Source organism: Chrysemys picta, chromosome 2 (assembly GCF_011386835.1).
Source record: "Chrysemys picta bellii isolate R12L10 chromosome 2, ASM1138683v2, whole genome shotgun sequence".
In the NCBI taxonomy this organism is placed as follows: Eukaryota; Metazoa; Chordata; order Testudines; family Emydidae; genus Chrysemys; species Chrysemys picta.
Window position 1 is genome coordinate 42210666 of NC_088792.1, and position 24731 is coordinate 42235396.

Genomic DNA, 24731 nt, shown 5'->3' on the forward strand with positions numbered 1-24731 from the left:
TACTTGGACTACCCAGTTTTCAGTGTCAAAAACACATTTTTACCGCTTTACTCCTGTTAGACCTGCAGAATCAATGCAACTAGATTGAGTGAACTGGATTTCCTGTTCCATTTAGTGCATTATTATTGAGCTCCATTGAGCTGCAGCTGTATAATCCCATGGATGGTAGTGCTAATTCCTTTTTTTTTTTCCCAGCATCCCCAGTAATAAACAGTGTATAGGCCAGATTAGGCTCACATCTTCTCCACTAATTTGCAGCCCTGTTATCTCCACATGATGTCCTCTGATACCTATAAAATTCCATTGCCTCCCAAGGGATGGTATAAGGATAAGTGATTAGAACTTGGAAGACAACTTTTATGGATGATGCACAAGAAAAATAGACTCCAGTTCTCACTGTCTCAGCATTTTTGCTCTGCAGTGATGAAATGAGTAAAACACAGTCCGTGGCGCTGGAACAATTTTTATAATGGGGGTGCTGAGAGCCATTGAACCAAACCCTGTATATAATGGAAACCACTTCAACCCAGTGGGTGCTGCAGTACCCCCCACACCCTTAGTTCTAGCACCTATGAACACAGTTCATGTTACTTTACTTAAGTCAGAAGATAAGACTGACTATACACAGGGAGCAGATAAAGAGGAAGGTGGTGTAATCTTTACTGAGTCACTTTTCAGTGTAGAACCACACTTCAAAAACTTGCCAATTGTCTTAAATAATATCTTAGTTATCTAAACAATTGTATGTAATTTGTAGTAGTCAAGAAATTTTCTATATTCATTATAAAGAAAGTTAGGTAATACTGCAGATAAACTATTTATCTAGCACATATTTAAAAGTGACTCATGAATGTAACCATTGTCTTCTCTAAAGAGAATTTTGAATCCTGATGCGGATTTTTCCAAAACTTGGAGATATTTGGATCTGGGATTAGTTCGGGATCATATCAAGTCCTGTAGTTTCAGCTACAGCAACAAATGACTAAAACAAATAAACATATCATAAATTGTTACAATATCTCAGTAGTGAGCTATTCATCCCCTATTCATCCTCTGATTCCTCTTTAGCTCACAATATTGTTAGATGTGCAAACTGCTGTTAAATATTTGGGTAAATTGATCACCTTTATAAATATTAGATTCACTTCCATTTCCTTTCTAAATTTGTTTAAAGTCAAAACCCATTACAAGTCTAATATATCTTGCTTCATGGATACTTGAAACTGCTTAAGTGCTTTGTGGGTTTTGTGCACAGTCTTGAAAGAATACGCTTAAATCAATAAAGATTCCATTTTCTGTATTTGTGAAGGTGCATCCAGCACTACTGGGCAGTCTCAGACAAACCGTCTCTGAAGTAAAACCGCACAGGAAAGGAATCTAGGGGAAATAATAGTGGAGTAAAAACGGGTAGGAATAAAGCTTTAAATGAATTGCAGTTCCTGCACCAAATTCAGCCATCATTTCCACCCTTGCAAACAGGGATTTAGCAGTGTTAAAATTTCCACTTTAAAAAAAAAAAGGGCGGGGGGACAAACTGTGTTTCCCTAGTTAATATCTAGTTTGAATAGGTAACTGATATACCCAGAGTACATGAGTAACTAAATAGCGAATTGTGAAACTTTAGCAGTCTAAAATACTTGAATTCTTTTGATAAATATTATATGTACCCCTGTTTATTTGATTGTCATGGGGAAGGGTCTGTCATGGTGTAATGGACTTATTTGCATGTCTCAGAAAAAGAAATACAGAGACTTCAGATAGCCCGCCATCTATCAACACGTACAAGACAGTGATTGGACTGTTTTCTTTCCTCACTCCTATGCAAAGTCCAGCTTCAAGATGGAGTTTAGGAGTCACCTGGGCAAGTCACATGTCCATGCATGACTCACAGTTTTTACAGGTAGCATCCATTGTTTACTACCATGCTACCTTGAACATCCTCAAGTAGACTTCTTATGTGGATTGGAGCATTCCAAGATCCATTGTCCTTTAAGTGTTTCTTGATTAGGTACTTAATTTCAACATTCCTTTCTCCAGGAGCTGACCAAATGCTCTACTAAGGTTATTTAGAAATCAAGCTAGTACACAGCCAACATTCATAACATTCATAACTTTGAATACAAAAATGATACATACATACAAATAGGATTAATACATTCAGTAGATCATAACCTTTACGGAGATATGTTACATGGCATATGTAGCATAAAACACATTCTAAGCATATTTCCATAAAGCCTTATTGGAGGTACCGTCACAGAAAGAATATAGTTCCTTACAGAATAATAATAATAATAATTAATAATGCAGAAGAGTGAGATGTCTGTGTGTAGTTACAGGTTAGTTGATCATAAGGGGCCTGATCCAACCCTATTTAAGACAAGGGAAATCTTTCCATGGACTTTCATGGTGCTATCAGACCCATAGAGCAACAGGGCAACTATAGCAGTACTGAACCAATGCATCCATTTCACATGGCTTATAGTAAACACATCCCTAATGTTTTCCCACACTTAGGACCTGGTCCATTTTTAAACAGAAAAATGCACCTTAAATCACATTCTTGAGTCAGAACCTGTTCACCAAAAATAAAGTGAAAATATTTTCTTTGTTTCATGTTTTGGTCTATGCATGGAATTGATGCAATTGCAAGATACAGTATGGAATTTGGAAGTAAAACACATACATGATTAGTGCATAAGAATCTCAAAAAACGGAGTGTGCTCATTATATTTGAGTATTTCAAGTATTTGTACTGTATACATTTTAAAAATATATTGTCTTATTTAATTTATAATAAACTTCAGTAAAGAAATATGAATATACCTATAGTAAAACATGTGGGGCATTTAAGCTATGTACTCATCTTGCTTACACACTTCAGCATACACTACTATTTATTAGTTGTGACAGCACCTAGGAGTCCGAGATGTGTTAATCATTTTACAAACACGTAATACAAAGATGGCCCCTGTCCCAAAGATCTTACAGTCTACTGATCAGACTGAATCCTTTCAAAGCTGGGAAATTAAGAAAGAGATGGGAAGATGGGTCCATTAGGAACTCCAAGGGTGTTATCCCAGAAGTTTGACTATGAAAAATGGAAGTTTGTAAGACCAACTGAGGCCCATGAGAAAATAATGGCAATGTGTTACAAATAGGGATTAACTATAGCAGGGCAGGTGGGGGAAGGCCTGTGTGACTGAAAAGAAGACAAATCATAAACCTGATTTGAAGAAAGGAATTAAAGAGGAGGTGAAAATAGGAATCAACAAAAAGGGGTATACCAGTACATCCAGAAAGAAATACCAGGAAGAGAAAAAACTCTTTAAGCTACTGACAGAAAAGATAATGAGTTTCATAAATGTATCCAAGGAAAGAGAAAAACTAGAGATCATACAGTATTACAGTTAAATTAGGAGTGAGATTACGTAGTTATGGACTCCAAGACGGCTAAATTACCACTCACCCTCCCTCAACTGGTGATAAAATGGAAAATGAGAAATAGGAAACAATAGAATGGATGACTTGGGTGAACACAAACAAGTGAGCTCTAAAATGAAGGTAAAAGAGAGCCTGAAAAATCTAAGGTCAGGATTTCACTCTAAATAGTTAAATCAGCAGGAATACATGGTGTGCATCCAGGGAATTCCATCCTACAGGAATGATTGGAGGTAATGTAAGTGTTTCAGTAAATGAAAATCGCTGCAGCCCATCTAAGGTGTTAACTAACTGCATAAAAACAAATATATTATTAATCTGTCAAAAGTAACAACCTTAAATTCCTGACCAGTTACTTTAGTTTCTCTGCTCTTATTAGAACCAGTGACAACAGAATCAGTTTTTAAGCAGTTGCAGGAGGGCAAATTCCTGAGAAACCATAGAGGTTCATAAAAGGTAGTTAGAGACAACTAGCAACCCCGCAGGCCACAGGGGAATCCCTTCCAAAGAGACATCTAAAGGTAAGGAAGGAGACGGTCATGGGTCTCTTCTGGGTGACAGAGGGGCAGGGGAACCAGTAGAAGGCAAAACTCACCTGTTCCACAAACAAAAAAATTCCATATTTTGCATAGGGTGCATTACAAGTTTGCTGGTAATTCTTGGGTTCCAGACTAACTTCTGAGTCATGTGTTCTCAATCTTGGGGTCATGACCACCCTCCCTTTTTTTATGGCTATATCAGGAGAGGGGTCTGTAAACCTTTTTCTTTTGTAACATGAGGCCACAGTATGAAAAAGTTGAGAGCAACAGGTCTAGGTATTTCAGGGGGTGTATAAACCATTGAAAGGTGTGATTTGTATAATTCTATCATATTAATAGTAATACCGCTCCATATGACCTTGGTATGGCCATTTTTGAATATCAGAATATTGTTTCAGCACCATGTTATAAAAAGGAGATTGCTAGAGAGAATCCAGGGCAGAGAAGATAAAAGGATTAGAAGGCATGACCCTTGTTGAGAGGTTAAAGGAAATGAATACATACTACTTGGAGAAAAGTCAACAGAGTGGAGCTGTAACTGTTTGCAAATATTTGGGAAGCAAAGGATACTAAGAGATTTTCCCCCAGATGTTAAACTCCAAAACAACAAATAATGGCTTGAAAAAAGGAAAAATATAGGTGAAACACTAGGGGTATATATATCTTTTCATTAAAAATTAACTGAATGTAGTGTTGGGGAAAGGCCCCAGACTGACAGGTTTGTGAAGAGAAATCCTCCATTTACTCACTGAATGAGTACAGCAGTGCTTCTCACTCACCTTCCATGCTTCCATTCTGACCTAGATGGGTTGTCTTTCAAGATGACTGGGTAATTCACTCTTAATGTAGATTGAATCCTTGGCATCTTTCTGAGTCCAAACAAGTGCTGGCTATGATGGCAGGTTTGTGCTGGGGATGTATCCATAAGTAGATGAAGCCCACCATTTCATTTCATGTAAGCCACTAGTAGAATCATAAGATGGTGGTAACTTTCAGAATTTCAACAGAATCCTAGAGACATAATGCTCCATGTCCTATTGCCAAGTCCTGGAACAATCTCCTCTTTAGAAATATTTTCTCAACTATGATGTCAATGAGGTAATGGAAAGATCTGCCTAGGGAGAAAATACAGATGCCAATTTGTCTCTATTTATAATGAACAGTCCCTATTCTTTAGCCAGATATTTACTGTTTTTCCACTCAGTCCCTCCAAAAAGTATCTCCTTGTCCAATGTAATTCAATAAAATTAAGAGGTGTGGGGCCTATTTTTCCTTTCCCAAATGTCCCTGTTTGTCATTTTCCAAATTTGGCAGGCAAGAGGCACATTCACTAGAGGTACTTGAGGAGTCTAGATAAAATCTTGAAGGTCTAATGAAGAGGAAAATCCTGCTCTATGCAGAGGTTTGGACTAGATGACCAGGAGGCCCTTTCCAGTATGTAGTCACTGTGTAGTCAAATTCACTCTTCCTTCTGTCCAGCTGCCTTCTAAGTCATGGGATATATGCATGAGAGGGTGAGAAAGAAAGGGGGACTCACTTGTCCCTCTTTAGACAAGCAACACCTGCGCTCACCTTCTCTGCCATACTCTGGATTTCACTATGTTAGTGGGAGAGGGTTGGTTCAATGACTTGTATTCTTAAACCAGTGGAAATAGATGACGTGCATCCAGTATTCTAAAGGAATGAGCGGAGGACATTTGGATTTTGTGGAGCTACACAGAAGGTCTGGACTGTAAGTAGTGTGTCAGCATGTGACAGACCTGGTGAAGGAAAGCCTTTGCAGCACACATGCATTCAACCAGCCTGCTCTGAATTTCACTGGCTCAGATGACCAGTATCTCCCAGTCTATGGGGGCTAAAACACCAGGGACAAAACACCTTTGTTAGTAGAAGTGAGACAGACACCAGGACAGGTACTCACCTAGTTTCAGAGACACATGATAACTCTTCCTGCCCTGTTGTCTCCAAAAGAGCTGTGCAGGGCTAACTGAAAGAAGAATTTGGCCTGCAGAATCTTTATTACTGGTGAATACACGGAGGCAGCAGAAGCCCATTTTGACTCTTCTATTCCAGGATGTGGTTTCAGAGCAAAAGGAAGCAAAAAACTTAAAAAATATTAATGAGAGCAGATCTTCAGCTGATGTTAGCTGTCATAACTCCTTTGAGGTGAATGACAATTGACACCAGCTGGGACACCACCCCTGGCATTTATACTTGTAAACCAGGCTCATTTGTTCTGCAAAAGACAATGACCATGGTGCCTCCTCATGCCATTTTTGACAGAGTCACTTCTGCGAGAAGAACCTCCCTTTGAATTCTTTAGTTGATTCTGATGCATATCATCCTGGGTTAAAACTACAGAAGTACTCCAACTGTTTTTAGATTTGTTGTAGTTTGTACCCTATGGATTTTATACTATGGGTTTTTAAAAACTATTTTTTAATGTTTGTAGGCACATAAGCAAACTTAATAGTTACACATTCAACCACAAGAAAATATGAGGGGAAAAACCATAGAAAATATTGTTGAAAAGTGTTAGGCACTATATAAATTCATTCTAAGGATCTGTTTCTTTAATATTGCATCATAAACGTTAGTTGGCTGAGCAAAGTGAAGTGCTACACCTAATGTAGTAGCATTTACCCATCTGTCTGTAATGCAATGACATTAGAACACCACATATGATCAGTTCCAAAATTTCAAGGAATATTCCAGTCATCAATGAGCAGAACCCTTTTGCTCTTGGTGAAAACTGGAAAACTAGAAGGGAGAAAATGGAGAGCAGAGGGAGCCCCTTGTATCTGATTCTGCAGACAGACAGAAAAGAAATAAGAATTGGGGGGGGGGGGGAAGGGACTCACACAGAGACCCTGGCATGGGGCGGGGGGAGGGAGGGATGGGAGTGCCTACAGAACCTCTGTCAGCTGGAAGAATGGGCAACTGTGGTATGGGGGACAGGCGTTATAGGAGGAATAGAGGACAATGAGGGGCATACATGGCTCCTTAGTTGAGGGAAAATGGGGGAAAATAATATGGGGAAAGGGGCAAGGGAACCCAAAGCCCTTGGTGTGTCAGAGAGAGGAGGGGAGGAACACACAGAGATTCTGGGTGAGAATGTGGGATCCTGATCTGGGGGAAGAGGGAGGAATGTCGGACTCACAGATTCCCTGGCATGAAGGAGAGGGTTGCTGGGAATCTCTGAAGCAGAGGGGACCAGGAAGGTGGCTAGGGAGCTGGTGGGGGTAGGGAGGAGAGAGATTGGAAGAAAGCAAGGAGCCTCTGGTGTGTGCAAAAACAGCAAGTGCAACCTTCTAGTTAGTATCTGTTCATTCAGACACATGTCAATTTAAGTGTCAGAGGGATAGCCGTGTTAGTCTGAATCTGTAGAAAGCAACAGAGGGTCCTGTGGCACCTTTAAGACTAACAGAAGTATTGGGAGCATAAGCTTTCGTGGGTAAGAACCTCACTTCTTCAGATGCAAGTAGTGCATTATAATTTATATTGACATATTATGTCAATTAAAACACCCATATTTGGTTAAAATACATATTTTGTTGTTGATGTTCAGTTTGATTCTGTGTATTGCTATCAGGTCACTCCTGTCATTTGTCCAATTAATTATTTTAAGAAGGGCTGGAAACGTCTCCTTTTATGCAAATAGTAATTTGGTAACCAATATGACTTTTACATACCATACAGGAAATCACCTGGGACTTTTATTGATGCCAGAATCCTGAAACTTGCAGTGAAACATGCAGTAGTGCTGTGGTGTTTCTTTTGCCTAGTCAGCTACATATTTCATTAGACTTCAGTAGTGCTTCATTGTTGCAAAGGTCAAAGAGATAATGATTAAATCAAGGGAGATTGTTTTTATCACTTGAGTTTTTCTTTTTAAAAACAAAAAAGAAAAGGAAAATGTCAAAGTTTTTAAAAAAGGGAAAAAGTTCATTTCATTTTTAGGTCATTTATATATTTTCAATACTTAGGTATATTAATTCAGTTATGGCTCACCCACTCTGGGGCAAATAAGCAGAATGGGCACTACTACAAGTATACTGAGGATCTTGCAAGAGCAAAGTGCACCTGTTAAGCTCTCAAAACTAACATTCAGCACTGAAGGTTTCAGTAATACTTGCCACACATCCCAGGAAGGTTGGCAGCAAGCAATGCTTTGGTCAGCTTCTGCCCCTTGGCTTCTGGCTGCCTTATTAATACTTTCTGGATTAAGCTGTGAATCCAAATATTATGAAAAAAAGAGGCAGAAAAGGAGCATTTCTGATGAACAGTAAGTACCATTGTTGGTGTCACTTACAAATAGATCTGTTCACATGGTGGGGTTTTAAATACCAGGAATGGGAATAGAATGGCTCAAATAAATTTCTTTGCAAAATCTTTGGCAGATATGTAGCTAAATGCCATCTTCTCTTCTTTGATACAACAGGCCTCGCATGACCTCAGAAAGGGGGAATTTAGTATTTCATACAGGCTCCACGAAAAATATTGAGTTTAGAACCGGATCACAGGGGAAAATAAAAATTAATGAAGATGACCTCGCAGAGCTTTTTAGTCAGGTGGTATACTTACTTGTTCTTATTAAATGTTCACCTTTTTGCTTGCACAATTATAGTTTAATTTAAATTTACATGCTCGCAAAATTTACCACAGGAACTGTTTCAGTCTGACAATCGTTTTTATTACTATTATCATTGCTGTCATCATTATGAGATGATCATGAATTATCACAGACCCATAAAGAAATTATGTAGCTATATAAAATTTTAAGAGGCAGTTATGTATACTATGTAACTCTGTTATCTCACTGAACTTTATCATAAAATACTGTGACGATCCAACTTTCTTCAGCAACTGAGAAGACAATGATTGTTTCACATAGGTTTCTAATACACTAGAACTAACATTTTTTTAAAAATTTAGATCAGGAAAAATAAAGATGAGATTCTAGAAGTGAAAAGAAGCATTGGTGTCCTTCAGAATGTTTCAAACCAGATCACTCTGATTAATTCCAAGGTAAGGCTCACCTCATGTCACATTTTATTCCTGATTTTCAGTGCCTCATGTCAGCATGTCTGCATGATTTATCTGATTGTTACTAGTTATAGGTCCCAATCCTCCACTGAGAATTGCATGGGTTTAGGAAAAAAATTAGAATAATTTGTATTGGTCTGATCCAGTGCCCGTGAATCAAGAACTCCCACTGATTTCAGTGAGTTGTGAATAAAATCCTGACTCTATGGCTCTTCTTTTTGTCTCATCAGCATCTATGCGTACCTAATCCTGAAGGTCCTACTCCTTTTTGGCAGAGACCCCAGTGAACTCAAAGACTGTAGGAATGGGCCATATATAATACAACAAGTGTTGCACAGAGACAGTGTTCCATATGTAGAATCATGTGACTAGCGAAACTAGAGATGGAAAAGGCCTTGTAGGTCATTTTTCCCATCTCCTGCTAATGCAGATGTTTTCCCTACAGTGCATTCTGGAATCCTTTACTCAGTTCAGTTGTAAATCACTCCAGTTATGGAGTTTCCACAATTTACCTTGGGGAAAATATTCCGGAGTCTAAAAGACCTCATTTTAGGGAAATTATCCTGATATGTATCCTTCATTTGATTGTGTTCAGTTTCAGTCTTTTGCTTCTAGTCATATCCCCTTGGCTGATAGCCAACAATTCATTTTCCTCCTTTGTGTTCATACCCTTCAAATAGCTGTAGACAGTTGTATCCTCTCTGAGGCCCCTAATCCTGCAAAGATTTCTGAACAGCAAAATCCTATTGAACTACTCACATGCTTAAAGTTAAACACATGCATAAATCTTTGCAGCACTGGGGCTTTAATTGTTTAGTTAAATTTATACATATTTAGGTTGTGATTTTCAAAAGAACATAAGTGGTTTAGATAATGAAATCCCATTGAATGAGTGGTGAGCACCTTATGCCTATCTGAAAATTCCCTTTTTGTTTTTCTATATATGAAAATCCCTCCATGTTTCCTTAGTCTACCAGTGTGTACCTGACTGAAAGATGCAACCAGTCAGTCCCAGGACACACACATATCAGCGCCACTTTAATCCCAAACACATTTGTTTTTGTATATCTGTTGCAGATTGTGAGTCTTGAGGGCAGACTTCAAAACGTTGAGCAGGTGAGTAATTATGGAACAAACCTAGCAGGTTTTATTAAAAGCAGGAAATGAAGGATGACTGCAAGAATAAAAATAACTAGATGAATTCTGTCCTCCCATGCATCACTCAGGGCTGCTTTTTTCATTAAGAGCACACAGACATGAAGTCACGATTTCTAGATGAGATGAAATACCTTCTTTTCAAAATAAACTCTGTCAGATTCCCCATTCTTTAACAAGAATATCTTTGTAGAGTTAGAAAAATGGCAACTAGATACTAGGGGGAAAAAATCTCCTGCTTTTATGATCTGCCAAGACTAAGCCATGATTTGGGGACTCAGTCTGGGTGTTTGGTTGTATTAAAAAATCAATTTTAGTTATTAATTGCAGCACAAGTAATGCAGTTGCCATATAAACCATACATGTGGCATCAAGAATGAAAGTGAGGCCTTTAGTTCTCAAAACGTGGGTCCTCTGCTAGTAGAACTAATGAAGACTCTCTATTAACTGTCACTTGTTGTCGAGTTGTTACCCTCTCAGTGGGCAGCAGCCAGCCTCTACAGGGAAACATAATCACAGACATACAATTCCATCATTAGTTGTTAGATTTTTGTAGTGCCAATTGTGTGCTAAGCCTTTCGCAGACAAGTCTGACAAAAAATCATGCTAGCAAGTAAACTGATTTCTCATTCATTGTTTCAGATTGTCCTGAGGAAAGCTTGTAGTAGCAACCCCTGTCAGAATTCTGGAACCTGCCTAAGCCTGCTGGATGCCTTCTTTTGTCTCTGTCCCAGTAACTGGCAGGTGAGTCTATTTGAACACATCCAATACATATGATTGTCATCATATGTTAGGGTCGAATTCTGCCTCTTTCACTCTCACTGAGTAGCACCCATGAAAATAATGTGACTATTCATGGAGTTAAGGTAATTCTCTTTATGCAGAAGGATGGGAGAATCTGGATCTTACGTAACTCTGCTGTAACTCCACAGACACGCTAAGGTCCCTCTATCAACCTAGCTACTGTATATTCCTGTGTCAATGTTAGTCTGTAGTAAAGCACATCTTTTTAAGACAGAGGGTGATATATCAGTTGCCCAAAGCAATGCAGCTCCTTTAATATTCAACTCATCATTTGGTATGTTTATATAAGGCTCTCACACATTTGCCTGTCACACAACAGTGCCAATAAAAAAAACACGGGACAAATTCTTTGCTAGTATAAATTGGTGTAAATGGAGCTGTGGAAATTTGCACTCGAGAGAAGGAGGGTCCACCCTGGAACTGAGAAACCATCCTGTTGATATTTTTGTCAAAACTGATGCTTTTTTCACAAGACGTTTCAGAAAACAGTATTTTTTCAATGAAAAAATATTTTGTTGAAAAGTTTCCAACCAGCTCCATTAGTAACCTAAAGGACGATGATGAACTCTTATGTTATCCATATGCTTTCTATAAATTTTTAAAAGGTTTTATACCCTGGTGTCGCTGATAAGTAGGGTAATGGAAACAAGACAGAACAATAGCAGTTTGTTACAGTGTTTTATAAAGGAAGTTGTGATGATAGCAACCTATGCTTTGTATATCCTCTGAAACACTTCTATTAAATATTGGCTCCATGAACCACTTTGATTCTCTGTTATTTGGAAAATAACATGGATTTCTATGTCATCTCAGGGCCCGTTCTGTTCAGTTGATGTTAATGAATGCCAGATTTATGCCGGAACAGCGCTCGGCTGCCAGAATGGAGCAACATGTGTGAACACACCAGGAAGTTACAGGTAACTTTTCATGCTCTTACACAGAAGTTCACTATTAGGATCCTCTAACATTTTTATGTCACTTATTGCCACAACAGTACCACTCCTAGAAATAACAATCTTATATTTAGGTACTGCAGCACCTTTCACTCAGAGCATAAAACACTTCATAAATGATGTATCCAATCCTAATGCATGCAAAACTCACTGGAGCCACTGGGACCTTTGCCTGTTTTGAGGCAAGAGAATAAGGCCTATATAAAGATTGTGTAAGAATGTCTTTCATACTGGTCCTGGCTACCTAGTCCAGGTGAGGAGGCATAACTTGGTGCTGCATGCTACAATAATGGGTGGCGGCTGGGCTCCACTCACCAGACTTCCCTGTCTAGGCCTGGTCTACACTACATAGTTAGGTCAAGGTAAGGCAGCTTACGTCAACCTAATTATGTCAGTGTACACATACACGCTGCAGCCTTGCTCCTGCCGATGTCCTAGGGCACTTACACCAACAAAATAATTCCACCTCCACAAGAGGCATAGGGCTTATGTTGGTGTAGTTAGCAGAGCTGGTGCTACCATTAATGTGACCTAGGCGGTTGCCTAGGGCGCCAAGATTTGGGGGCGCCAAAAAGCGGTGCCCCCAATTTCCCCCCCGCGGCAGCTCCCCGCCCCCCCAGCCCGGGGAGCCGTGTGGCAGCTCCTCACCCCAGCTCACCTCTGCTCCACCTCCTCCCCGAGCATGCCGCCCCACTCTGCTTCTCCCGCCTCCCAGGCGTGCAGCGCCAAACAGCTGATTGGCACCGCAAGCCTGGGAGGTGGGAGAAGTGGAGCAGCAACGGTGTGCTCAGGGAGGGGGCGTTGCAGAGGTGAGCTGGGTTGGGGAGCCCTGCGTCAGCTCCCCTGCCGCCCTGAGGCACCCCCCCCATGGCAGCTCCCCACCCCCCCTGGCCTGGGGAGCCGTGCGGCAGCTCCCCACCCCAGCTCACCTCTGCTACGCCCCCTCCCTGAGCACGCTGTTGCTGCTCCACTTCTCCTGCCTCCCATGCTTGCGGTGCCAATCAGCTGTTTGGCGCCGCACGCCTGGGAGGCGGGAGAAGAAGAGCAGGGTGGCGTGCTCGGGGAGGAGGCGAAGCAGAGGTGAGCTGGGGTGGGGAGCTGCCACACGGCTCCCCGAGCCGGGGGGGAGCTGCCTCAGGGCGGAGGCGGGGGGCAGGGAGCTGCCGCAGGGCTGGGCGCAAGGTGGAAGTTTCTCCTAGGGCGCGAAACTTCCTTGCACCGGCCTTGGTAGTTAGGGTGACACCTTTTCTGTATAGACACTGTTTTACTTACATCGGCTGTTGGCTGTCTTGTCAATGTCACGGTTCCATGCTGGAGCTGGCTTTCAGTTCTCCCACACTGCCCCTCTTCAGTTGGTGGAAGTGCTCCCAGTGAGGACATGTACCACCGACAGGAGCGTAATGTGTACATCAGCCACCACAGTAATTACTGAGGTGGCTGTAAGTTGACCTAACATAGATCAGCTTAAGTCTGTAGTGTAGACATGCTCCTAGTGTACCAGCTAAACCAGCCTGGGTACAACTAGATAGAAAACAAGCACAGTACAGACTACCCACACCAAATTCAATTATTTGGAAGCTCCTGAATTATTAAATAACATTTCCCCATTCCCCAGATTTATCTTCCCCATTAGGGCCATATCACAGATAGAAGCAAGTTTTTCAATTAAACTAAGTAGGAAAAAATTCAATGACCCCTTCCCTGCCATTATGCATACTGAACTATCTTTGCACTAAAATGAAAATTAAACACTTATCCCAAAGCTAATAAAGTTGTAGAACTTCTCAAATATTTTAGCTATCCATTTAAAGTAAGCTATTGATATTCTGCTTGTTCGGTGGCAATCATTGTTATGTAGATTAATGAAAAATACTACGTAACATGAGGGGACTTTTTTTGCCTTACACTGTTGTTACAATTACACAGTTGCAGAATCTTAACAGGAATGGCCGGGATGCATTTGATTTGGCTCTGTAATGCTCATTGATGAACTATTAACAGCCCGGGATAAATGTCACATGTTCAATTGGCAAGTTTGCTTGAAAAGATCATTGCAGGTTACTGAACACTGTCTTTAGTGAACTGACACTGATTAACTTAGGGTTGACAGGATGGAATAATTTAATGCTTAATTTCATCAGTTAAGGATCTTCAGATATATAAACAACATGTTCCATCTTCCACCCATCCACCCCTAACTAAATATGGGCAAATCAAATGACAGATAAAAAGATTCACAAAACTCTAAATCAGCTAATGAGGTACATTTCAGAACTTCAAGTCCTGCCTCAAAGGACTGATCAAAATGAAGGCAATCAGAGGACATTCCAAAGAGGAAGAGATCACCACTCCATTCCAGCTATTTTAGTAAGAGATTAAAGTTATTACCCATTTGAAGCTGCTCTGAGCAAGACTTCATAAAGCTGGTGGCCATGCTCTGGCAGCTTCTGCTGAGTAATAAAACATTGTTGTGTTTTACTGCCTTTAAATACTGCGCTGATCTTTCCCCTTCTTTGAAGGTACCTCTCACTGAATTCCTGCTTGTTTTGAATATGAAACAATACTTTGATAGGCATCAGGACTCCTTCACCATTTCACCAAAATCATCAGTATGCAGCTTCGAGCATTAAGGCCCTGATTCTGGAAAGCATTCCTATTAACTTTAAGCTCATGCTTTCCTGAATTGGTGCTTAAAAAGGACACATAAGTCAAGAGTTTGAACAGGAAAAGTACTGCTCTTTGAGGGCGGGGCTGTGTGCCTCATTCACTGTTGCCCCACACCTTGTGTAGTCAGTGACATCTGCAAAATACCATCATTCTGATTTACAGACATGTCACTGGTGTATGTAAAAGTGGTCTTACTGTGAGTAGGGGAGAGGACTGGGAACCTTGTTGGGGAAGGGAGCAAGGATGGATAGAAAGCCTCAAGGCATGGAGTGGAAGGGCTTTGTTTGACAAGAACATTGAAATACAGGTCTTCTCATCAGGTGGGACATTTCATTATGTCCAATACTGACTTAACACATGTAAGGGGACAGAGAAGCAATGAAGTGCTCTCCTGGAAGCTGACTGCCAGGAAATGCCTACTTTAAAACAGTCACTGTAAGTGAAAGATGGGAAGCAGAGTTCTCTCTTTCAGATGGATAGTGGTGGACATCTTAATTTTGTAGTGCACCAACATGCTGTGCTGCTGAGCACAGGAGGAAGGTAGCAAGTACAAGCCACTTTGTGCATAGCCTATTTTACAGACTGCCTGACGTGGCAGAGAGACCTGCAGGAATGCTGGAAATTTGTCTATTAAAACCAAATTAATGCTGCTGGGGAATCGCACACCCAGAGAAAAGTACCATTGGACCACATTATAACCACTGCACATAGATATTCCTTCTAAAATCTTCTTGCAAGCAATGGCAAAGTATTATAAAGCTTTTGGCATACCAAGTAAATATTTGAGGGGGCTAAGATTTTTATGCTGAAGCTGAGAACAAATTGCTTTGCAGGGAGCTATGGCATGCCATTCAGCCTGCTTGTTCCCTTCTAACAGGAACAGCTTTGTATTGTGTGTGGAAGTTGTGTATTTACCAGCTTATTTACCATTACCAAAAATAAGAAACAGAAGCTTCAGCCAGGTAGCCCCTGTAAGCATGGTGTTCTCGAAGGAACCAAACAAGTGCTGTCTGAATGCCAGTTAAAATAAGAGGGTAGGTGACGGACCCACGTGTGCAACACAATCTGCTACAAAATGGGAGAGTCACTGAACTTTAGTGCCCATAGATTGGAACCACAGGCACCCCCCATATGCTGTCATTTTGAGACAGTATTTCTCTTCACTTCCTGTCGTGTATTGTTTTTTCTGTCATGTTGCACCTCAGCAGGGACTGCATTTCAGCGGCCTAGATTGTACCTTTAGGCATAGTGCTGAGCAAGGGCTAGTGCATAAATTGCACCACCTCCAGGATAGTTCTGAGACTCACTGTGACTCAGAGACTCTCCTCTCGGGCAAATTCTTCCTATCCCTACCCCCTTGTCTCCTCTTGCTTCAGGAAGTAATAACTTGCTGCAATAGATATAATACCCACATTCAGTTCATCATTCCAGCTTGAGAGGACTGGAAGGCAGGATTCCTGGGTTCTGTTACCACTTCTTCCACTAAAACTTGCTGTTTGAACGTGCATAAACTGCTTAATTTATCTATGCCTCAGTTTCCTCATCTCCAAAATGAGTGCAGGGCTGTGTAAGTTGTTGAAGTGAGTCAGCTGGTCCAGCAACCACAAAAGAGCCAGCCAGCCAGCATTATTATTTCTCTTCCAGGCTTTATTCCTGCCAGCTAAAAAATGCCCCACATACCAAACTAAACAAACTGGCTTTTACATAACTGGGAAAGCAAATAGACAGGCTACAACTTAAGCTTATGCCTTTCCTCTGACTACCAGGAAGCTCCAGCAACACATCCTCTGTTTCAGCAAAGCACTTGAGCAGGTGTTTAAAGTTAAGCACACACTCAAGTCACTCCCTAGTTGGCAAAGCGGTAAGTGTAGGTGTTTTGCTGAATCTGGGCCTGAATGACTGGCCCTGGGGGCCAGATTCTTAAAAGTATTTAGGTGCCTAAATATGGAGCTAGTTATCAAGTGTGATTTTCAAATGTGCCTGAGGTTTGGTACCTAAATCTCATTGAAATCAGTGGGAGTTAAGCACCTAACTGAGAAAAATCACACTAGCTGTCTAAATACTTTTAAAAATCTGGCTCTCAGTCCCCAGTCTAACTGTATTGCTCTATCCAGTACACCTGTGGGCTCTAAGGTCGATGTTAATGCTCCAACATCTGTCACAGTATAATTATTACCTGTCTCACAGGAGGGTTTTGAAGGTTTAGTTTAATGTATGATTGTAAAGGGCTTGGAGAGCCTTGGCTGGAAGGCACCATTTAAAGTGCAAAGTACCATTACTGTAAATAAATAGTCACATATGACTTTTGTTGAAAAACAGAATAAGGCCATTGCCATTTCATCTTCTGTCACCATCATGTTTGCTGAGAGCTGTATATCTCTGGGTAGAGAACGTTTTCACCTATTGAAAAGTAAATCCTTTGTGAAAGGCTAATGGGGACTTTTGGACCAGAAGACTGCTATATGAATACAGTTAGTTGCAACCTTCACAAGGTGGTAAAGAACCACATTGAAGGGAGAGTCCCAACAGCTACACTAGGGAGGAAGGATTTTCCAGTGGTTAGTACCCTAACATAGGTGTTGGGAGATCTGTGGCAGAGCAGGGCTTGAACCCAGACTTCATGTGTGACCTTGGGCAGGTAACTTAGTGTCTATGTGCTCCAGTTCCCCCATCTGTAATATGGGGGTATCCTACTCTATCTCACAGGGGGTTGTAAGGCTAAATACATTCAAGACTGCGAGGTGTTCAGATACTGTGGTAATAAAACAGACATTATGGCATTTCTCTGTGTTTTCATCACTAGCTGTACCTGTACTCCAGAAACCTATGGGCCCCATTGTACCTCGACATTTGATGATTGCCAAGGAGGCTCTCTGGCGCTCTGTGAGCATGGCATCTGCATAGATTCAGACAGGGAGCAGCCCAATGAGGTAAGAAATGAAGTATGACTCTCTTTATGCAACACAGTTTCAGTCAGCGTTTAAAACCTCTGAAGTACAAGTACTTCATTGTACCAATAAGTACCAATTGTACCAATAAGCACCAACCAACTGTGCTCTAGAGGTGAGAGAGCAGCACTAATCCTGTACTCAATGACCAAACGTTGGCTGCTGCGTGGTGCTGAGCATCCCAGTGACCACAGAGGGAACGGAGGGTAATTAGCAACTCCCAAGAGCCACCTGTATCGGGTCCATCATTATCCTCCTTTAAGCAGCTGCAGAAGAAGAAACATTTTTTTGAATATTTAAAAAATTACTTGAATCTCCTGTTCTCCAGTTCTAGTATTGGGTATTATTTCAATCCTAACATTATCTGAAACATCCTATTTTCCAAATAGTTAAGAATAACCAACATTGTCATCACTGCAAGACCCCCATGGAAGGGAAAGCAAGGACTTGGCAATACTATCCCGTGTGGTTTCTGGGGCTGGCCATGCCACATGCACTGTTTACCTGCTGTAGGATTATTGCCTGTCTTTCATGTAAATAATCCAGTTTAGTAACTGCAGGTCTGCACTGAAGATTTGGTTAAGGTTCACCATTCAGTTGCTTCTAGGCTATTTTCCCTTTATTTTGTAGATTATCGGTGGGATTTTCAAAAGTTTCAGGGTTGGCTTGGCTCTTCTCCCATTAAAGTCAATGATAAAACTCCCCTTGGCTTCAGCGAGATCACGATTAATGCTGAGCGCTTGTGAAAATACCACCCTCGTGTTATTTAATGTTAACTTCAATCTCTTCATACTCCAATTCTCTCACATCGCTGGGACCAAATAAGGATTGTTCTTAAAAATAAATAAATAAAAATCACACTTTAACAAGAGGTTCTGGAACATAACTTCAGTCCAAATAAGTCACGCTGACTCCACTGAACACTGCAATTCATTACAGATGTTAAGATCTGAGTGTTGGTAGTTTACAGTAAATATAATCATTGCCTTTAAAGAAAGTATGGATTTGGGAATTAATTAGTTATTTATACTGTGCACATCAAACAGATTACTGCACAGTTTGCCAAGCTGATTTCAGGTTGTTATATTTATATTGGTCTCTTTACCCTAAATGCAAAGCAAGCTGAGTTGATTGCTTTTAATTATGTTTAGGTACAATTCATGATTGCTGTTCATTCTCTCTGGTGTAGTTCCATTAAAATGCAGGTTCCTTTTACTTAGTGAAATAATGATGCAGCCTCTTATTGGCATGTGCTAAATGTTCAATTTCAGAGGAAGAAAGATTGGGAAATCTACCCAAGACCACGCAAAAGCATATCATGTGATGATTTGAAACCTCTCTTGTAATTGGCTGTAGTTTAAAAGATTTTTTTAAATTGTTCCTTGTATCTGCTTCTCAGTAGTTTTCACAATTGCCCTAATTCATAACATGCTGTTTAATGTGGCAGCCGAAGTACAGCTGTATCTGTGATGCTGGTTGGATGTCCCCGCCTAGTAGCCCTGCCTGCAGTGCTGACATAGATGAATGCAGCCTCTCTAGTCCGCCGTGTTCTCAGAATCCTCCCGTACGGTGCTACAACACTCCAGGCTCTTACTACTGCGGGCCTTGTCCCACAGGTACTTTATAGCTCTGTATTCTCATTCAGCAACAAGAGGCAATGATGTGTGCTGACTGCCAATACTTCACAAGCACAGAATTGGGGTCACTACAGGAGTAACTGGATGAAATTCTTTGGACTGTTTTATATGGGAGATCCAATTAGCTAATCTAATGGTCCCTTCTGACCTGAAAATCTATGAATTCTCTTTTTGGAGTGCACTTATTTGAGTTATTTAGGCATTTTGTAGAGAACATGATTACAGGGATTCTAAATAATCAAGATCAGGATTAGAACAAGCCTTTGTAGCAAAAAATTTTATGGTAAGGTCTGACTGGCCTAATCCTTATATAAAAGTGTGATCCATTACTGAAAATGCACAGAACATATTCAAATAAAAGGTTCCCACTCACATTTAGCAGACTACATTATTTTAAATTCTACAATACATTTCAGTTTAGTTCTAATATATCAGAGGAAGAAGATTTCCCATTCACCTGCCTTTTCTAAAGGGCAAGCAAAAGGAATATTTTCCTGTGCTTGGGACAGGCAGGAAAGTTCTGGTAAAAGGAAGAAAAGTAAGAGGTCATTGTAAGGATTTGCCAGTTTTTGCCTTTCTGCTGTGTCTCTTCATAGGCTGGCAAGGAAATGGCTACAGTTGCCAAGATATTAATGAATGTGAGAGGCATAATGGAGGCTGTTCAATAGCACCAATGGTTCAGTGCATCAACACTATGGGATCCTTCCACTGTGGTCTTTGTCCGCCAGGTAAAACAATGAATTGATTTTATGTTGATATAATGACAAGCAGGATACTACACCTTATAGCACGGTTAGTTTGGTTTAAATAAACAGGTATTATACTAACCAATGTGATTTTAATGTGGTTTAATATAGTGTCTGGAGCCAAAGCACATTCAAACTGCCTCAGGAAGACTTAGTGATTAGCATTTTATAGTGTACATATCTAATTACGTCGCCTCTAAATTGATTCCTGTCATCCTAGCAAGACATTTTAAATGACTCATTAGTGTGCTTCCTTTGGCAGACAATATTTGAATAACTAAGATAGTTATTATGGTGTCTACATTAATTAAAAGTATATGCTAGATGTCAAAAACCACCTGAATTGTCCTTCTTAAAAGATTTACTAATTACTCATTCCTTTAAAAGTGCTTCCAAAATCTATACAATGTTTCCAGCCACAAAATAAACAGAGCAGCAGGAGTGGTGATAAAAGTCAACGTTTTGTGTTTTAAAGTCCTTTATGAGAAGTACAGCATCATGAACAGAAATACTAACTAACAGAAAAATGTTTTTAACTGCCTGGAATAAATGTAATGGAAACAAATTCCTGTTAGGGACTGTTCAGCACCACTGTTTACCACACATATGTTATTATATACTGGGAAGGCATTTTCAGTACACGTTTGATCTAATTCACTGGATCATAAGTAATTCATAGGCTTTGATGAATGATACTCCAAGCAGCTCTTTCTTCTTATCTTAATGAGCCTCATAGCAGCACCAGCAGTGATTTCCCACTCTCCATTCAGTTGTTTGTGTTCTAAACCTCAGTGCATCATGGGCCTATTCCAAACTTCAGTCTCGCAATCATGAGACCGAAGTTGTAGAAACCCATGCACCACTGTGGTTTACTGTGTGCAGAAATGAATGGAAGGCAGAATGCAATGACTGCTACAGCCCACGTCTTAAGGTTCTGATCACACACATACTTGGTTTATGTGGATGTAACTCTGTTTTCTCCGTTGGATTTACTTATGATTAACAACGGAATCAGTAAGTTCAGATTCAGGGCCCTGAAGTGTGGTGACCTAAGGTAGTCAACTAAGTTTGAAAACCTCTGGTCCAGTATCAACTTCGGCTTTTTCTGTTTAAGTGCTGGAAAAGCATCTTTCTTCGGTCCCCATTCAAGTCTTTCACCTGGGTGGCAGTACGAGCGAGCACAGTTCCCATTTGATTCTCTCAGATTTTCACTGACCCGATTTGTTTGTTTAATAACAATGATCTTATTCTGACCAGGTTATGAGGGGGATGGAAGAGTATGCACCCAAGTTGCTATCTGCTCAATAAATAATGGAGGTTGCCATCCATTGGCCTCATGTGTACCCTCGCCAGGTAATATGCCATTTTAGATACTGTTAGATAGTTCAATATCAGTCTTCAAAAAAGTGGGCAGTTTTGTGACAACACATTTAAAATGAAGTCCCCTGACCTTAGAACTTTCACGTTAGGCTTCAGGCCACAAGCTAACAAATATGTACGCCTTAGTGAACTGGCCCTGTCTCTAGCACTGGGAGACCTAGGATGCACAATGGTGCAAAAGGCAGTGACCTGGCATTTGCAGAGAATGTAGGTAAAGCCTACTGGCAGTGCCACAGTATCATCAGAATGGATCCAGATTCCACCACCAGACAATTGCAGGTTTCATTGTGTGGATGTGGTCAGCCCCCACAGTTCCCTTCCTGGAATCCCTCTGCCTCATTCCAGCTACAGATCCCATTCTGCACCTCTCTGCAAAGACATGTGGGCCTCCACAGCGCTCTTGGGACTTTCCAATAACCAGTAGTCTTAATGACTGCAGTGGACACAGGGCAGGGAAGAAAAGCATTTTACAAAGCCCTGTTTCAAATGCAGACTCTATTTCACGTACTGTTAATGATGAGGCTGATATTGTCACTATAATCAGGACCAGGCTAGTTACTATGTATGTTTTGTCTCATCTTCCACAGGTCCTACACCTACCTGTATCTGCCCAGCTGAGTACACTGGAAGTGGTTATGGACCAAATGGGTGTGCCCCAGTCAGTGATACCTGTCAGCATCAAAACCCTTGTAGAAATGGACAGTGCTTAGTAAGTACATGACTCCTCATAATTAAAGAGACAATTTTGTTTAGATGTGACTATTAAGACACAGTGTACCAGTGAGGATAAAAACCAGGATGGGTTTACTCCTGTGCAACCCCATTGGTGGTGATTTCTACATGTATTTTTGCAGTGTTCTTCACCATACTTTACTTACTGTCCTAGAGTGTAGTAGGTTTGCGCGGGAGGAGGTGTAAGTCAATGCAGGATTTGACCCTAGTTTGATATACCCAGACATGACAATAATGATAAAATGTAATCACAGTGTTCATTTTTACATGGTATTTTTCTTTAAATGCACAAAGCCACCATGAATCCTATATTAATTTTTGCTGCTTGTGAATGGATTCATAGGCCAGAAGGGATCACTGTGATCACCTGGTCTGACCTCCTGTATAACACAGGCCATAGAACTTCCCCAAAATAATTCCTAGAGCAGATCTTTTAGGAAAACATCCAATCTTGATTTAAAAATTGACAATGATGGAGAATTCACCATGACCCTTGGTAAACTGTTCCCAGGGTTAATTACTCTCACCATTAAAATTTTATGCTTTATTTCCAGCCTGAATTTATCTAGATTCAACTTCCAGCAAGTGGATTGTGTTATACCTTTCTTTGCTAGACTGAAGAGCCCATTATTAAATATTTGTTCTCCTTGTAGATACTTAAACAGTGTAATCACCCCTTAACCTTCACTTTAAGTTAAAAGGCTCAGAATAAGAGATAGTAGGCCTATCTTAAAAATAGTTGAATGGAGGTAAAACATAGTACACAGCAGATACAATCAATAGAAAACATTTGGGGGTGTTTCATTCAGGGCAACACCCAGAATTCACTGATGGGCCAGAAACTGGCTAACAGACAGAAAACAAAGACTATAAACAAATGGTCAATTTTCAACATGGAAATAGTTAATAGGGGAATTTCCCCATGAATCTGTATTAAGACCCTTGTTTAATATGTTTATTAATGATCTAGTAAAGAAGTGAAGAATGAGGTGGAAATGTTTGCAGCTAATAAAGTGTAGGTTAGTCAAGACTTTAGAAGACTGGTTCAGGGCACTAGGCATCAGTGATCCAGGTTCAATCCCCTGCTCTGTCACAGACTTCCTTTGTGACCTGTTTAGCCTCTCTGTGCCTCAGTTCCTGATCTGTAAAATGGTCTGATAGTACTTCCCTACCTCCCACAGGTGTTGTGGGGATAAATAGATGAAAAACTGTGAGGTGCTCAGATAATGTATTAATGGGAGACATGTAAATACCTAAGATTGATAGATAGATGAACGTCAGAGGAACCCAACAGAGTTATCATTGGGTGGCACAAAGGCAGATGAAATTCATTGTTAATAAGCATGAGGTAATACATTCCAGAAGGAGTAATTGCAACTACTAATGAACATTACTAAGGCCTCAATTAAAAGTAAACACTCTGTGAAAAGACTTTAGCATCACTGTGAACACCTCAATAAAAGCCTCTGCTCAATGTGTGCTCCTGGACCAAAAATATATATATATATATATATATGAAAGTTATACTGTGCAGAGAAGGGGATAGAAAATAATAGTGAAAATATTATAGAGCCATTATATAAATTGATGGTGAGATTGCTCCCACCTGGAATACTGTATTCATTCAAGAAAGTCATAGAAGAAGTATGAGGGGCTCAAATGATGGGCAACAGAAACAATGAGAGATATGGAAAGACTCTCATGGGAGGAGAAATAGGAAAGATTAGGACTGTTTACAGAGGAGATGAAAAGAAGGGGCAAAAGAGAGAAACACAAAATAAAGAATGATACAGAGAAAGTAAGTGCTTTCATTACCCTTCTTCATAGTAAAAGAATAGGGGACATCCCCTGAAACTGAAATCCAGCAAATTTAAAACAAGTCAAATGAAATAGTATCCTGCACAATGCATCATTAGTTTTCAGAATTCATTGCTGATAAATAGCATTGAAGTAAGAGCCTAGAAGGTGTCAAAAATTTGACATTTATACAGGTAAAGGGTGAAGTTAACACATGGAGTGGCAGTCCAGCTCAAGACCCTCTATGATACTTGAACCCCACAAAGGGGCTGGATAGGCATCCCACTAATGGGGTGGCTGCATAATGGTGCCTGTGCACATATTTATTAGTGCAGAAGACCACAATGGGAGCAGACCAGAGACAGGGCAGCAGATCTATGTTTATCCAAAACTACTGACCCCTGTACTCCATGCAACTGGTACAGAGTCTGTGAGTGCCAGTCTAATGAGACAACACAGGCCCCAGCACTCTGCATTCTACCCACATAGACCCCAAATACTTGGACTTTGTGTGTGAAGTGAATTTTGCACTCCGAGAAAATGCAGTTACTTTGGATGGGATTAAGAGTTTGTAACTATATATACTCCCATGTTCCATGGCATAACCATTGACTGGAGTTAGGAAGAAATTTCCCCTATGGTCAGGTAGGTTATTCCATAATTTCCCATTACAGGGTTCTTACACCTTTCTCTGAAGCAGTTGATACTGTCTACTATCAGATTTAGCGCACTGACTTAGATGTGTCAGGATCCTGATAAAGGCCGTCAGGAATAAAGGTCAGAGCAGGGTCAAACCTGAGGCTGAGAATAGCAGAGGAGTTCATAGTCAAGTTTCAAGCTGGGGTCAATAACAAAGGTCAGGGTCCAGGTCAGGAGGTTGCAGGTC

The 24731-nt window shown here is 40.6% G+C and overlaps 1 protein-coding gene across 2 annotated transcripts in view; it reads left to right on the plus strand.

The window, feature by feature from the left end:
* The first annotated feature begins 7972 nt into the window (after positions 1-7972).
* CUBN (cubilin) overlaps positions 7973-24731 on the plus strand; it is a 211110-nt gene continuing 194351 nt past the window's right edge. Inside the window, exons 1-11 of one of the 2 annotated variants that reach the window (XM_024106237.3) lie at positions 7973-8265; positions 8422-8551; positions 8916-9008; positions 10104-10142; positions 10824-10925; positions 11799-11902; positions 17409-17535; positions 19001-19169; positions 19787-19918; positions 21194-21289; positions 21904-22025. In XM_024106237.3, the coding sequence (XP_023962005.3) occupies positions 8015-8265; positions 8422-8551; positions 8916-9008; positions 10104-10142; positions 10824-10925; positions 11799-11902; positions 17409-17535; positions 19001-19169; positions 19787-19918; positions 21194-21289; positions 21904-22025 (1365 nt within the window). In that variant the 5' untranslated portion in view covers positions 7973-8014. The remainder of the gene's footprint in view (positions 8266-8421; positions 8552-8915; positions 9009-10103; positions 10143-10823; positions 10926-11798; positions 11903-17408; positions 17536-19000; positions 19170-19786; positions 19919-21193; positions 21290-21903; positions 22026-24731) is intronic. The other variant, XM_005282453.3, reaches the window with a different exon arrangement.